At 53.3% G+C, this 16,338-nt stretch overlaps 3 protein-coding genes across 3 annotated transcripts; 1 reads left to right on the forward strand and 2 right to left on the reverse strand.

Moving 5' to 3' along the window:
* Positions 1–785: 785 nt before the first annotated feature.
* Positions 786–2,429, reverse strand: NCLIV_067370 (hypothetical protein; the record flags this gene model as incomplete). Its single annotated transcript, XM_003886288.1, has 4 exons — positions 786–908; positions 1,464–1,585; positions 1,838–1,944; positions 2,407–2,429. The coding sequence occupies 4 exons, from the start codon at positions 2,427–2,429 to the stop codon at positions 786–788; spliced, it is 375 nt and encodes a 124-aa protein (XP_003886337.1).
* An 89-nt stretch (positions 2,430–2,518) lies between these two features.
* NCLIV_067380 (conserved hypothetical protein) lies at positions 2,519–6,090 on the reverse strand (the record flags this gene model as incomplete). The annotated part of the gene is made up of 4 exons (XM_003886289.1): positions 2,519–2,587; positions 3,114–3,177; positions 3,525–4,998; positions 5,556–6,090. The coding sequence occupies 4 exons, from the start codon at positions 6,088–6,090 to the stop codon at positions 2,519–2,521; spliced, it is 2,142 nt and encodes a 713-aa protein (XP_003886338.1).
* Positions 6,091–8,176: 2,086 nt separating this feature from the next.
* On the forward strand, positions 8,177–8,753 carry NCLIV_067390 (hypothetical protein; the record flags this gene model as incomplete). The annotated part of the gene is made up of 2 exons (XM_003886290.1): positions 8,177–8,635; positions 8,697–8,753. 2 exons carry the CDS (start codon positions 8,177–8,179, stop codon positions 8,751–8,753), a joined length of 516 nt encoding a protein of 171 aa, XP_003886339.1.
* Between the last annotated feature and the right edge of the window lie 7,585 nt (positions 8,754–16,338).

Here is a 16,338-nt window from a genome sequence, read left to right on the forward strand (position 1 = left end):
ACATTGGCCTCGACGAGCCCCGCACGCATGCCTACGCGTGTGCGCGGGAAGGTCTGTAGAGTAAGCAGCGGGTGGACGCGAGGCCTTTCGACAGGTCTTCGCTAAAAGCGCAAACGTGGCACAAGCACTGCTTTGGCGACGAGGCTTCACGCAAAACGGGCGGCGTACCCAAATGCACAGCCCGCCCCTTTCACAAGCTCCCAGAGCATGCACACTGTGTCGTGGGGGAGCGCAGAGCCACGTAGACAGCGATGGAGCTCCGCTCTGCGCGGGGAGGGGAAACGGGAAGACAGAAGCCAAAGCGGGAAGCTAGGAAAAAAGCGAGAACGTGGCGAGGGACCTACCGCAGGTTGATTCGTTTTGCAGAGGAGTTCGCAGATGTGCATGTGAGCTAGTTCATCCTCGGGATTGATTTTAAGAACGCGTTCAAGGAAATGGAGCGCCTTCTCGTGATCGCTCTTTTGCAGCGCCACTTGCCCTACCCAGCCAAACAACCGGACCCCACAGCACGCGAGCAGTCAGCATTTTGTGTCTTTTGCAAACGCATTTCGCTTCCCTCTCCGTGATATTTCGCTTTCGGCGACCCGCCCCCCCCCCACCCCACCCACCCCCTGAATGTCCTTTGCGTCCTCAGGCTTTTGCCTTCTCACAGCGCGTCTCTTTCCAGAGATTTATTTTTAAAATGCAAGAATTTATTTAACATCGGAAACGCCTGGTCGAGTGTTACAGGATCCACGCCGGGCCCCGAGGCCGATCGCTCGCGCGGGACGGCGCTCCGTGGCATTCTACTTCTCAGGCGCGGCCGACTCACCCAGATTGTTCAAGATGTGTGTATCGTCGGGATTCTCTTCCAACAGGGCATGAAGGATTTCCTCAGATCGGTCCCACTCCTCGCGGTACACGTAGACCTGCGCACCGGAAAGTGCAGTTCACACAGAACGAGAGACGCGATGCAAGGGAACGCGGGAAACCGCATCCGAGAGAAGAATCGACAGCCACAGACGAGGCAGGGACATAACCACGCGCGCTACACCGCCCGACACGCCCACGGAGATGTAGACACACAGAGGTATAAACTTCTGAAGCGAGGCTGTCATCCGGATACACAAACTGCGAGTCGATGCAATCGACTGTTTGCGAAAGAAACCGAGGGAAAGAAGCAAGCGAGATGTGGAGAGACTCGAACACCGGGAGGGGTGGACAGGCCACGCATGCACATATGCATGCGACGCTTTTCCGGCCATCGAGAGAAGAGGGACGACGAGAACCTAGGAGAGCCGCGAGGGGGAACGAGTCGTTTCGTAACAACTTGAACTGAAACGGCACGCGGCGAAGGAAGGTGGCAAGAAGAGAGAAGAGAAGACGCGAAGGAAGACAGGGTTCAAGAACATCAAAGCGTAGACACGGGGAAGCGACAACTCAACGTTGGCCACGGCAACGCATGAGCGGTCTCATAATCTCACCTGCGAGAGATGAAGCTTCGCGAGGATATTATTCTCGTCGATGTCGAGACATTTCTGGAGCATGGCGACACAGCGCTCTGTGCCCTCCCTCAACCTCCGGAGTCTCTCTTCTTCACTCGGCACTGCGGGGAGGCAGGCAAAGACAAAGCCATGCGGAGCAGAGTGTGCACCCCGTTTGGAGGCTCGCGTCCGGGCCTGACTCTCTGGCCTGGTGCGCGTCTCTCTTGAAAGAGAGACCGAGCGCTGGACTGCTGGGCCTGCACTCTCTGGCAAGTCAGCAGACTGAAGAGAAAAACAGAGACGAGAGGATCAAAGACGACGTGAGCTCCTCGCGTTTTATACGGAACAAACTGAACAGCGCCTCTCTCGCTTACAGACAGGTTCCTCGCTGCTCTCTTCGATCGCGCGCAGTCGGCCTTCCTCCGCCTCCGCGAACTCATCCATGAGAAGCATCGCCAAAACGCTCAAAGACGTTGCGTCTCTGAAAAGAAGGCGCACACCTGGGAGGGGGGCTGGCGGCTTCAAAGCGCCAGCAACCGAGCGCGAGACAGACGGCCTTGATGCCGAGGAAAACGTCACAAGTCCTCAAGGAACGACGCAGGGAGAGGAACCGGAACAGCCGCAAGATACCCGAAGACCAACCGATGATGCCACGGCACTCTGCTCCTTGTGCGTCGGTCTCCTGTCCCCTCGAAACGCGCGGCGGGCGAACAGGCGAGCAAGAGGTACCAGCCACGAAGCACGCGCACAGGCGACTCCTGCGTGTCGTCGTGACGAATATCTACCGAGGGGAAGCGAACGGTCAGTGCTGGACAGATCGAACAGCCACGTCTTCTTTGTACGAACAACCCGGGAATCTAGACTCACAGTACGCTGCTTAGGTAGCGCTTTATCTACGACGCCGTTTGCTCATTAGCCTCGACATTCGCAACTGCGGTCTCACTGGCTACCAGAGCTCGCTGCCATCTCGAAGACACGGGCCCGGATGCGAAAGCGCCACACAGTTACCGAGACATGCACGCCAGAGACACGAAGCACAGAGAAAACCGCACGGACTAAACGTGCCTGTCGTTCAGTTTGATCGCCTGCTCAAAGGCTGCCGTGGCTTCTTTCATTGCCTCCATCTGCAAAAAACCACCCAAGCAAAAAGGGGCCGAGCTATCTGTGTCCACGAAAGAGCGCCTGTTTGCGACGCAACACTTCTTGGGCAATCCGCAGTGGACGCAAAAACAATTCAAGAGGATCCATGCCCTTGACCGAGAGAAAAACACCCGAGCTCATCACCGCTGCTTCGGACTGGACCTACGCACAAATCCGTTTACAGACTGCAGACAGTTATACTCATAGAGACAGACACATGACGACGCACACCTATTTGTATACAAGAACACCGGTTTTTTGGATTGGCAAACAACGCAGTGTTTCGGCAGTTCAGCAGCAACAAAACGAAGCTTAAACCCCCCGCCACTGACTGAAGCAGAGGTCGACACGATGCCTGCATGCGTTCCTACGCACGCAACCGCTACATATGGGCAGTGTAATTGCTGAGACCCTGGCCTTCCAGTGGAGAGCACTCTCCGCCGGCGCCTTTCATCAGAGGGACACGATTGGGCAAGCCAAAATGCAGCAAACTGCAACGGAAAGTCGAACCTCGTAGTAGGCGAGACCAAGATTGGTGAAAAGCTGGGCGTCCTCCGGGCAGATGTCGATGCACCTGCCAAGAGGCACCACACACAAAACACAGCCACGGGTCTTTAGAAGGCGCCGCATAAGCCGCTCACGCGCAGCTTTGAAGACGGGAGAAAGCAGAGGCTGCATGAGGCACAGCATAGTTTTTCTTTGGAGACTGACGCTTTTAGATTCCCCGCCGTTTGTGCCTTTGGGGTATGGAGGCATCCACTCTTCATTTGAACGGCAGACTCAACAGGCATGACCATTTGGAGACCACCGGAGAAGCTGCTTGAAACTGTGAGAGTTGAGAAAACCTGGTCGGCCGCTGAACGAAAAAATCAGCTTGCCTGATCAGACCAACGAATCGCGACTTTTTCTCCTGCGTCTCACCTCCAATAATGCCGAACGGCATCAGGAAAATTCTCCGCCTCGAACCAGAGATGCCCAAGAAGTTTCTCCAGCTGTAAGTACACCGGAGGCCCCCAGTCCTCGAGGATATCTTTTGCTCTTCGGTTAATTTGGGAGCGACGGTCTAGAATGACATTATACAGCTTCTGGATCGGCGCTGCCTTTCCAATGCGCCAATCCAGTTGTTCCTCCGTTGACTCGCCTTCTGTGTCGACTCTGCCATCTTGTTCTCGTCCACTTTGCTTATTTCTATTGCTGGACAAGGTGTCCGGGATCGTTTCTTCCTTAGACTTTGTTGTTCCTGCCTCGGCGCGTTCAGTTTCCTTCTCGTTTTCCTTGCGTTCGTCTCTGGTGGAAAGCTCCTTGTTGTCCTCGTTGTTCTCTCCACTTTCGCGCGAAGCCCGCTCTTCTCTGGAGTGACCACCGGCCTCTTGACCCTCGCGCGCTCGAACTGCTCCATCCTCTTGACCGTGTTCTGGTGCGTTCAACTGCTTGTCTGCGCGCGCGTCCGCCCCACCACATTCTCTGTCCAAAGATCCAGTGTCGTGTTGAACAGAGTCCTGTGGGCGGCCCTCCATCTTCGGTCTCTTGGGAGCATGTGCGTGGAGAAACTCACTCACAAGTTTAATGGCGTCATCGACTCGACCTGCTCGAAACTTGAGAACGCCTAACTGATAAACAGCCTCTTCGTTTTTGGGGTTGACCGCCAACTCGTCCTCGTATCTCTTTGTTTCCCGAGAGATATCATCCTGTGCAAGAATGCCCTCGTGCTCCGGAAGCGCCTCTCCAATTTTTCCCGCCGTGCCCATCTCCGGCGATGAGGGACCGGGCAGTGTCGAGCCGTCCGAATGCGAAAACGGAGAGACACCGCCAAGAGGTGCGCGAGTGACGCCCGTTTTCTGAGCCTCTCGGCAAAGACTGTCAGCATGCTCACCAGGAACGGACTGCGCGCTGGCTGCCTCGCCATCGGCAACTGCAGCGTCGTGGGTGGAGACGAGTGGGCGCGTTAGGCGCGGAAGCGGGCTATCTAACTCCTGGAGAGGAAGAACTTGGCACGAGGAACCCGGAGAGCTCGTCACCCCATCGACAGGTTTGAGACAGGAATCTGGAGACTGTTGCAGCTCCAGAGAGAGGGGATCAGGAACGTATGGAGGTGGTTCACTCACAGAGGTTGCGACCTGCGGAGACGCCGAAAGCGCGGAAGAGCTCGCGGACCTTAACGGGGCGATAAGGCACGTGTCTTGGAACAAGGCCCGGTTCAGAGAAGGCGAAAACGCTACGATCCTCGGAAGACTATCCGCGGTGGAGTTCAGATGACGAGAAATAGGGACGCGACGTCGCGAACCAGAAGCCCATGCGGAGGCTCGGAAATTCCTTTGCCACGAAGTGTTCACGGAGCGACGGTGGAGAGAGAGGTTGAGATGAGAAGCGAACGGTCCAGAGGGCGAAGCGGATTCTGAAACAGCAAACGCAACAGCAGCAGTCCCCAAGAAATCAAAAGAAACGTGTTAAGGCGGCACAAACAGATGCATTCTCGTACCAATACAAAAGAGCGCTTCCCTTGCAGAAGCGGCAGCGAGCGCTCGCCCCCACAGCGTGGTCGGTAAACGGGTAACGAGGCATGTCTGTACCGATGAAAGTTGAATGCAAGGAAGCAAACACGCGCGTGCCCTATTGTACAAGTGTGCATCTATATGTGTCTAGCGTTGTTGCACGGCGTGCTTTCTCCACGGAAGAATGATGCTTCTGTCTGTACGCTGAATGCCATGGCGGCCACAAGAGACCTGAGAATGACGCAGCACCACCATACCGCGTCTGTACTGTGACGTGAGTCCACAGTACCTGGCCACAGCACAGAAGACGGCAGTAGGACTCACGCTGGGACTCACACAATTGTTCCTGGTGCAATGGCTGTCGGCAGTGTATTTCGTGAAAGCTCAAGCAGTGAGGAAAGGAATGAGCCAGTAGTTGCAAAACCAGAAAAAATTTCCGGCACTCCTCTGCAGTCCTTACCGGGCAGTGGGCAGGCCGTGCGTCTCCTTAGAATGTGGGTACCCACGGGGTCACCAGACGAAATGCCGAGCTTTGGCGGGCGGCGGATTGTGACGCCATCTGGCATGAGCAAGGAACCTACAACTGGTTCCGCAAACATGGGAGTAGAATCCGTCTTCTTCCCTTCTGTGGACGGACTGTAACTTGAAGGCAACTGACCAAAGATGCCTTGCGTGGTGTTGCTTCTGCCCAGCTGCGGTGTGGGTGCTGAACGAGTCGAGGAAGGAGTTCCTCTATGCGCTGAAAAAGATATGGATGCGCCATCGTGCCTGCGATGTGCGTCACTGCCCAAAAGAGAGAACGCAACACTTGGGCGATCGTCCAACGACGAGACGCACGGAGAGATGTCCGGCGGCTGAAGCTTGATGCTGAGCTGCTGCTGGGGCTCAGAGTTGCTAGCAGGTGAGCAACCCGCGGTGGGAGACTCTTTGCAGAGCTGACGAGGCGCATGCCGCCCCGAAGAGGGGACCGTCGGCTGTTCAATTTTACTAGCCATTTGAACTAAGAGTAACACACGCCACCACGAAACGAAAACGAACCATTCCACTGCGACACACGCAGTTCCAGCGAGGAGTCGCTTGCTCCGGGATCCTACGCCTAACCGCAGAATAAGACACCGTGCCCGACAAACGGAAATTCACAATAGCAACCTCACGTGCAATGGATGACCACGAAAAAAAGACTTGCTCGTGGAAAACATGGCGACGACCACCGCCCTGTCTTTATAAACTGTTGTCTTGCTTCAGGCTGGTAGCCGAGCGGTGGCTAGTGCCCAGTGTGATCGATGTTGCTTGACTTCATAATTGTACGCAGTTGGTGCACGTAAAATTACTGTCTTTAGTTCACTCCACAGTGATGACCCGCTCAAAGCTGGCAGGCCACGTGTGCATGGACACTTGCAAGATACCTGACACGAATATCCTCCGAAGTTGATGAGTTGCTTGGCTTCACCGGGGGGCTCCAACTCACAGGGCAGTTCTTCAGGAGACCGCTGGAATACTCAAAAGGTTAATGTTTGTCTAAGACAGGTGCTCGTCAAGCTTTGTAAACACCACTGCGCGCAAACAGCCACACGGAGCTGCACCCCAAAGTTGGCGAAGATGCATGCCTCTACTAGCAGCTGCATGCGCCCTCCCGAGAGTGCATGTCTGGCTTTCCTGTTGTCTCTCGTGCTCTGGCTTGAAGTCCCGCAGGGAACAGGGACCTTCCGGTGTCCTGCCGTTGCAGAAGGGTTTTGCTGAAAGTGAATAGCCCGACAAGTGGAAAACCCTGATAGGTAGAGTCTAGCTGCTTGATGGTTGATGCGCATTCTATCGTCGTGCCGAGATCGAGTGCTCACCGCAGCAATGTGCGTCAGTGTGTGGGCTGGTGGTCGGAGCGACAGCACGCCTGTGTCTCTGAAGGCAACAGCATAGCTCGCGCACAAAAATCTGAATCTGATTCCGCTTCAACGAGAAAAAACAGCGCATTGTCCACTGCAACTTCCGATTTTTGCGAATGATGGCAGACCTTTTCGGCGGATGGCTCAGGAAGTGACTTCTCCGCCGTTATAGATGTCATGACACATCATTTTCCACACGGGCCAGCCGATTCTATACCAAACTCACATGGTCGGTGAGCAAAGTAAAACCTGGTGCCAATGAGTGTGGAGATGAGTGGCACTCTGGCTAAGCCCAGGTGTCTTTGTACTTGGAACTAAGCAATCGAACACCTCACTGTTGGTCTGTATGTACACCGCCTGCAACTGTCGGAGACAATACACCCGATGGGCATCGTTTGAGACTGGTGATGCACAGTTTCTCGGGGTAAACGGTGAAACCCTCTAGGAGCACGTTGCAGGATTTCAATGACAAGGATATTTCGGGTCGCTTTCGCGGCCTTCTCTGTACTGGCGACGCTCGCCAGTGCACATTTTGAGTTCGAAAATGTGCGTTCGCATCACGCGCAAAGCTTGGTCGGTGTTCTTATTTTGTTTCGTTTGAATGGCAAATGATTCGCATATTTTGTTGGGTTAGGTTGCTGGAACAGGCTCTCTCGTTGCTGGTGTTGGCCGTCGTCCTGGTAGGAGAGCAGTGGCACTCTGTCAAATAAACTGACTACTAACGCCCTTCACCGCAGGAGGCAGACGAGTATGGGAAGCGGAGGCAAATGCGGAGCAAAAACTACTAGAGAAGGTGTACTCAAATATGCTCTAAATGGTACTCCACAAATGAAACCCCTGTTCGCCAGGAACTCGGCAAGATGACAGCTCTTGCCAGGGAGTTGCAGATGGTGTTGAACACTGCCCAGTGGTCACCGCCAGAGTGGCACGGAATCAACTTAGGCAAGGCTTATTAGAAACCAACCATCTCCATGAATTACCATTCTCTCTGTTTTAGGCCTAGTCATGAAAAACCAGCGAGATTTCGAAGTAGGGACGAACTCGCAGAGCTGTTCAACAGGCCCACAATTCAGCTTCCAACGAACCTCCCAGAAAGCGCTTAAAGACATTCAAGAAGCCGCTGCTGAGGAAAGGAGGCGAATAATTAGAGACGTGGCAGCAAGCAACGTCGCCGGTAAGCTGGGTCCTGCGGTGCCTGAGCATGGTAGCACGCACAAGAACTGGCACAGACTGTCCGGAATGCCGCGCTGTTCCTCCGCCTGAAGTGGTCGGCACTTCAGCAGAGGAAGCTCCGGACGCAGAGGTTCCCCAAGAAGAGGTTCGTCCTGAAGAAGTTGTGCCTTCTGTCCCAGAGGAGGCGAGCGAAGAGGAAACGCCGGAGCAGACGCCTGCTCCTGGCGAGGAAGGCCCTCCTGAAGAAGTTGAGCCCTCAATCCCACAGGATGAAGAGACAAAAGAAGCGCGAGCACAGACGCCTGCTTCTAACAAGCCGCCGCCCCTGTCACCTCCACAGGAGGTTCCCCCAGCCACTGCCGAAGAGGCCCCTGAAGAAACTTCTACTCCGGAAGAGGAGGCGCCACTGCCTCAGCCACAGCCTAAAGTTCCTGGTGCTTCGCCAATTGAGGGACCAGTAACTCCCGAACTCACTCCACGAGAGAAGGTGTGTTCTGAGCCACTATATCGGTTCTCAGCAAAAAGATTTGGACTTGTGTTATGTGCAGGAAATCCTCAAGCAAAAGGCGGAGGCGGCAGAAAAGTTCAAGCAGAACCCGTGGTGAGTGGACACCTGTGTAAGCTTCATCTACCCGGATGCAAAAACACACTATCAGGCTATGGTTCTACCTGCTCGTTATCCTTCCCGCTGCCACGACGGTGATTCTTCTATCCCTTGCAATGTTCATGTGAAAAGCATTGGTGCTAAGTATCCAAGAGGGCAACGGTGATCGTTGATGAACAATGTTGGCCTATGGTTGAGAATACACCAACGCATCAATTCCTGCAACTCTCCGTGGCTAAAACACTGCACGTATAAATCTGCCTTGTAGAAGCTCCTTGCCGCGTTCTTCAACATGTGGGAAAGAAAAAACCGTAAATATACAGCCGAAAGAGGACTCACATGTCACAAACCCGTGCTTGCAGACAAAACGCATGCTTGCACCGCTCCTGCTGGCTTCGCAGGGGCAGGAGACGCTGTAAGACCGTTAAGCCGAAAGGGTCCTCTTTATGCCTTTCGTGTCGTTTTCACACCACACTGCTTCAGTTTCCAGCCTTTGCTGCACGGGGCACTTGATATGAAAGGATTTTACCAGCTAGAACCTGCGTTTGCGACTCATATCACAATGTCACTATCGCCTCCGAACAAGAAACGATGGCAAAGTCAACGTCAGATCTTCAGAAGCCCCACTGCTTTTCTGGGATGTAGTGGACACTAAGGCATGCTTGTGTACCAAGCTCCTATTCGCAGACAGGGGCTATTCAGGAACAACGAGCGTGTGGCAGAACAATAGACAGCGCATTCGGTCAGCGAACGTCGCATCAGGCGGGTCAAGCAGGCAGCTTTCGATTGCTAGCTCGCTGTTATTACAACATTTGTAAGTCAGGCAAAGTGGTTAGGCATCCGCTTCAGCCGGAAGTCTTTTTGACGACACGCGGTTTCCAAAAATTCTCGGATGGTTGCCTCATCCGCCCTGAGAGGTTGTGGTTTCCGTTCAATAATCTCGGGAGATCCGGATAGTGCGTCATCTGTTGTGATTGCTGGCGGTAAAGATCTTTCTGAATAACATCCTGTAGCCGCAGGGCTGCCCAGAACCACAACCGTGCTTTCTGCTGCTTTCCGCGGAAGGCCTAGACCAAGAGGTGCGCGATTTTGGGATGGGGCAGTATTCGAAAAGACCTCCGCGCCTAACACGACAGGCGGTACATTGTTGTCTGACGCACGGCTATTTTGTTGCAGGGAATGGTCTAGCGGTAACATGCTGCGGGCAAAATCAGTGGAACCTCTCCCTGATGGTGGAAGAAGTTGGAATGCAGGTAAGCGCTCCATAAGTCCGTCGTTGACGCAGTTGCCTGCCATAGGTGAGATAGGCCGATGCCAGAGCTGTGGAGTTGAACATGAGCTCGTCCGCACAGGATCTGAGCTGCTGGCGCCCTTGCGTTCGCGGGCAAGATTGCAGTGCCCTGGTAACTGTCTGTCGCCAGCAGAACCGCGGCAAGTCTGTGTGCCACGTGTTGCAGCAATGAGCTTCAGTAGTACTTCCCTGGCAAGCAAAATGGCGGTAGCATCGATGGTTTGATTCCCTTCGGGCATTGTTGTCTCCCCGGCACCACTTTGGCTGTCGGAAATTCTCCTTGAATACCGCAGTTGTCCGTCTGCATGACTGTCATATGCTCTCTCGTCAGGATCCCATCCATCTTCTTTCTCGCTCTGGTTCTCCATTTTTAATCGGAGGCCGGTGATTTGATCGAGAAGCGCCGAAAAGGCAGAGGGGTGACGACATTGTTGGTCTTGTAGGGGACATTGATATCGGAAGGACTCCGTGCAGGTTGCCGTCGTCGGATGGAACTGTTTTTGTTCTGTAGGGACGACAGGACGTGCGGCCCCTGGGTAAAACGGGGGCGCGAAGGCGTTTAGGGTGGATGCATGTTTTACGTATGTGAGGCGCCTAGGAACGCAAATGGCGTTTCCACCATAACACTCCGGTAAAAACGCCTCGCGAGTTCTCTCCGTGCTCAATTTTTGTTGTGTGCTGTGCAGCATGAACTGTGAAGTTTCTTCTGCTAGGTCAGGAGGACTTTGGCTCTTCCACTGGCCCACCGAATCAGCCGTAGTGGCACGTTGTCCACGGTTACGGCGACGAGAATCGGGTCTTGTTCCGTGCGCGAAGCTGGTATCCCACTCCTTTTGCTGTATCGCTGAAGCGAAGGGGAAAGACCCGCGTTCTGGCTGTCGCGCCAAGCAAGCCTGACAGTCGCCGTTGCAGTCGAAGAGACCTCCCCTATCTGGAACGCTCGGTGGTGCTTCTGACAAAGGTAGCAGTGCTGATTGATTGGAAACTGGCCTCGCCGAACTGTGCAGAGTCGAGCGGTGTTGGGCATCTCCTGAAGCAGCGTGCTTGGTGGCCGTAGTTGAGTTTTGGAGCAGCGCTTCAAGGTTGTCTTTGTGACATGTTTCGCCAGTTGGTTGGGCGTCGTCTGCACACGGAGCAATGGGACATCAAGGAAAGGAAAAGACTCAAACGAACAGCGGCAAGGGCACTCGAAGGCGGCAAGGCATATGCCCTTGGAAGAGCATGTCGGATCTGCCACAACACCTACTTTGTGCAACGCTGGACGGCTGTGGTGTGTCCTCTTTTTGAGTCAAACAGTCAGCTGTGGCGTCTCGCCGTCTTTCAGGTTCATTCGCCGCTAGTTTTGCCTGCCAACTCGGAACGCTGACGTAAGACCGAGCTTGGAGGGGAGCTTGAGTCGAGCTCTCTAGAGTTACGTTTCGTAATTCGTCAGTCAACGGACGTGAGACTGTATTCCCCGGGTTCTCGAACACAGTTCCGCGGGATGGTCGATCATTGGGATCGGCACTCCCCGAAGGGAGCAGAGGAAACGCAGGTATGCTCAGTTCCTCTCCCGGTGCGCCAGATGTCAAAGTACCACACGAAGTGCCAGCGACGGGATCAGGCACGTCAGTCGTTGTGTTGTCCAGAACCCTCGATCTACTGTTCTGCTCCCTGGTAAGGGAACCCTCTCTGATTACGTGGTTGGCCGAGCCGGATATTAGTTTTACATCATATGCTCGGCACTCCTTAATGCTCGAGCCTTCGGGTCCCTCAGGCAGCTTGGATCCATAAGTTTCTCTAGCACTGATAGGAATCGTGGACGGACTCCCGGATGGCCCTGTTGGTTGAGCACAGAACTCATGGTGGCCAACTGCCTGCTGCCACTCTTCTCGAAACGTCCTCTCCGGTGATGCTGTTCTTGAACAGAGATCCTCTGTGTGTGGAGCGTTCTCCGCTTCCAGAGTCGTCAGGACCGAAGCAGATCTACCGTGCACCGGCGAAAATTGTTGCGGATCCTGTGGAGCAGTCGTGTATGGCTGTCCGCCCAATGCAGTATAGCCACAACTCAGCAGTGATGGTGAAGAACTTATCAACGGAGAGGCTTTACGAGGAGAAAGATCAGGCCTCTTGCGGAGGTCGTCTTCTCCGTGAGCGAACCTGCAACACAGCGCGCATCGTCAGTGTGGTACATTTCTTAGTTTTCTCTGGGAGTGGCTCGAATGGTATTTCTTGCTAGATCGCCTACGCGAATTATCAGCCCTTACCTACACTTGCTCCCATTGAGGCACAGTTTGGGATTTCTACTCCAAAAAATACATAGCGATGTCTTAAGAGTCTGTTTGTCAGTTGACGGCTGGAGTTCAGTAGCGCAGTGAGCGTATCCACACTTTGGATCTGTGCACGTCTGCCCGTTGACAACCTTTGTACACCACTTCGTTCGCTGAAGGTTTGGCGCCACTCGGAGTTCTTCCTGCACACACAACTCTCATCATCATACAGTTTTTGCTGCAAAAAGCCTGAGCAACCTTCCCGAGCAGGATGAAGTTGATTTCTAAATCCAATGCGACTTGCCACTCACCAGAGCATGGGCATAGCCACAGTCGAGGCCCGCCGAGCATCTGCCGCCACCCCGCCTGTTTTGCATGAAGGGACAAAGCTTGGTCTTATAAAATTTGGTTGTCCGAAGATCTGTAGCATGGATTGGCCTTCCCGCTCGTCTCGTTGCTGCGAGCTGGAGCAGCTTTCGAGAAGGGGGAAGGAAATTTGTGCTGTCTCCTGTGATCGACATATGCGTCAGCGGCTCTTGCCGTTCGCTTAATCAAAACAACGGGTTTGCCCACTCACAGAAGAGACTCTACACTCGCATGTTTGGAATAGGGAAACCCGTGCACGGGGGCAACCGGTTTCGTTCCAGGCTGAGATCACGCTCAAATTGACATGAGCAGCAGCAACGAGCTTAATGTAGTTGCATCTATACAACAGCTGAGTGAACGCGTAGGAACGAGGAAACTACAGAATAGAGTCGAGCTGCGGCAACTGAGGTCTTTTTATCCGGACGGATGCAAGAATGAAAAGTAGATGAGACTAACATCGCCCAGAAAGGGCGCACCCTACACGGGTAAGTCACAATAATTAGCTCGTTGTCCGCTGCTCACGAATTTAAAATCAATGGAGTCATGGTCGAATCCTTTTCGAAGTCTGCTTCTCTCTTCGATGGCCTCAAAGTGACGAAGAGAAACACATGTGTCGAGAGTCTTCATAATGCACGAAGCCTAACATCAACACCGAATCAGATTGCTTCGCTCACTGCAGACAATTGTGGGTTCGGGAATTCCGGCAGGTGTTTACGCTGAACTTGACTGAGTGGAAAAATAAACTGCCCAGCCAGAAGTCACTTTTCGACAATATTTCGTGGCGCAGTTTTGGAGCCTTGAAACCGTGGGCTGTGTTTTCAGTCAATCGAGTTCATCACTGACACAGGTCAGCGGCACGGGGAGGCTGGTGAAACTACCAGGAAAAGACTCACACAATGCGAATGGAGATTGGATGTTTTCGGCAAATCACAGTCACGAAGGTAGAGAAGGCCCATAATGGCGGCTCCTCTTTTGAGAATGAATTCCCGCTTCAACAAAAAAAGAGCCTACGTGCTGTTTGCCGGAAGGCCCAAGCAGCTTGTGTTAAGAGCCAAAGCTAGGCGTTGTGGAGTTGGGAGCATGCTCCGTAAGAACCTGCAACTGACACTCCCTGCGACAAGACGGACTCACTCCACTAGGCGGTTCGAAACCAAATATGTTGGATGATATGTGCACTGATCCCTCCCCGCCGACGTAACATCTCCGTTGTGTAAAGTAAGTCTATTCAAAGTGGTGTGCGCTTCCTTCCTATTCTTGTTTGGGACCCGCAGAACTCGTCGTCAAGGAGGCACACTCCCCGGATATTGAGCAAACCATATCTGCCTGTTTTACTCGTTTTGAGTGTCGGCCGTCGGTGTGTGAGGTCTAGACGCATTCACATGAGTGAATGACTTTTTGGTACGGAGCGGATGTTCACCCTAGTGGCACTTTCCTTCCTAGCGCTAATTCTTAATCGAAAAATACATTTGCGTCTACTAGAGCAGTTTTGCGAACGTCCCAGTGAAAACTAGTGCGGAGATGCTGGCGTGGTAACAAGGTTTTTCGGGCAGAGAACCTGCTCCAGAGTTCTGCCGAGCGGTGAAACAACAGCCAAACTACTGTTGTACACTCTTTGCACTTGCCGGTAAAGTTACAAAGGCGTCTTCCAGCGAGGACAGATCCTTGTGCCGCGCTTCCCTGGTCGGACCCTGACAAAATACACGCTTCTGCATCTCTCCGAAACGGTGGTTCATTTTATATTGGTGAGGCATCACAACGGGTCCCAGTTTACGTACGCCGTACGGAACGCCTCTGCTTCCTCGTCCAATGTAAAGCCATTGCTGCTCTTTTCCTTGAAACCGTCGAGCAGACTATGGGACTCATCTTTTCACCGGGATTCAGAACAAGGGACGGTCGCACGTGAAGCTGAAGGCACTACACCGGATCCGAAGTCACTATCCGCCTCTTCTTTTTTAGCTAGTTGTCATGCCACGTGGTCTATCCTTGACAGGAAACGTTCTGTCACTACTCCAGACAGCTATCACAGGACTTTGTTCGCACAGAAGCTAACTTTTGATGCTAGTAACTCGGACATCCAAAGCCTGACAGACCGTGTTTTTTCCAGCCTGGCCCTCTATGGGGGCCAGGGGTATGTGCTTCCTGAAGATTTTTCGGTTCCTCTCGTTCATGCGTCATGATTTGTCACAATGGTTGTGTTTGGGCTGTAATGCATTTTCCGTCATCTCAGGACAACATTCGGGCGTTCTTGTCTTAGGTATCTTTTGAAATGCCACTGGCTTTTGCCCGTAGTTGCTTCTATCGGCTTACCTAGCGGTCTCAAACACTAGTCGTGCCACAGCATTTGTCTTCCAGTATCGAGCGCGGGCGTGCTCGCCGTCTAGTGGATACCATAGGAGACTTCGTGAGGGAAGATAAACCGATATTGCCTTGGATGCCAGGCAGATCTGTGTTCACAGAGGGTGTCAGCAGACGCAGTAGGACTCGCGGAGTAAAGTTCAAAATGGCTGGACTATACTATCAGCCGTCTTGAACGGATGACGGTTTGCCTTCGCTTCCGTTTCTGACTTAACTTGCGTCTGTCCGACGGAATTGCTAAGGTTGCTGGCCCTTGCTGTAGCTCCGTGTGCATTGTAGAATGCCAGCGATTGAGCAGATCACAACAGCGTTGTCACCTAAAGGCTACGTGGACTCGACCTGCCGTGTAATTTAACATGTACCGGTTAAATGAGAAAGGCCTGACGTCGCGCTGAGAAGGGAGCTACTTCAGGTGAAGTTGAGTACGTAAAAATGATGGAGAGTCCGGCGCGGTCGTCTGCAGCACCACGCTGTGAACTGGCTCCCCTTGCATGCACTCACCATGCTGGCGAAAGCAGCACTGCACAAGTCAGAAAAAAGTGCCTTATAGACCACAAAACAATTCTTACCAGATGATCGGAAGAAGAATTGTTTGCTTGCATAAGAAGCATACGGAGGGGGGTAGTTGCCTTTTCTCCGAAGAAAATTTCTCCAGTTTTCAGCAGGAGGACAGCCTTGCTAGCACCCTCCCGCGAAAGCAGAAGGGTCCCAAGGCCTCTCGACGAGCGATCCACAGCCAGCCAGCTCCCGCTGCATCGAAGTTCGGGTTTTCGGCCGTTGCCGATTTTTTCGGTTTCGATGCGGTGGCTCTGCTGACAAAAACGTGCTGCGCCACGTCTCTTCAGGGCAAAATAGCGTTCCAGTACTTTTTCCAGAAGCTCCGTGTGGTGGTTTTTCAGAGTGTTTCGCAGGCTGTGACCTCTTGTTGAAGTGGGGGGCAGGTGTTTTACCGTGCCTGCCTCCCTCTTGCATGAACCCACACCCTCCCCTGGGTTTCTGTTCGATACACCGTGCGCATCTTGGGACAGTCTGAGTCTTTACTGTTCTTATCGTAGTCCCTTTGAAATCTTTCTAAACAGGCGGGCTCGGTCCAACAACTATGCACGCCAAGATGTCCGCACACCCGCAAAATCGGCAATAACTCGGGGAAATATTTCGTAAACATCGGGGGCATTGTCTAGACCAAGAGAAAACATGTGTTTGCTGTGAAAACACCGAAACTAGGCGGAAATGTGGTAGCTACAGAGTTGCGTGGAGAGCTCGTCATAAAGAAACCTGTCACAGGCCGCTACGCGAGCACTTTTCAGAGCCTGGCATTTTCTCGC

This window comes from Neospora caninum, chromosome XII (assembly GCF_000208865.1).
Source record: "Neospora caninum Liverpool complete genome, chromosome XII".
Classification (NCBI taxonomy): Eukaryota; Apicomplexa; class Conoidasida; order Eucoccidiorida; family Sarcocystidae; genus Neospora; species Neospora caninum.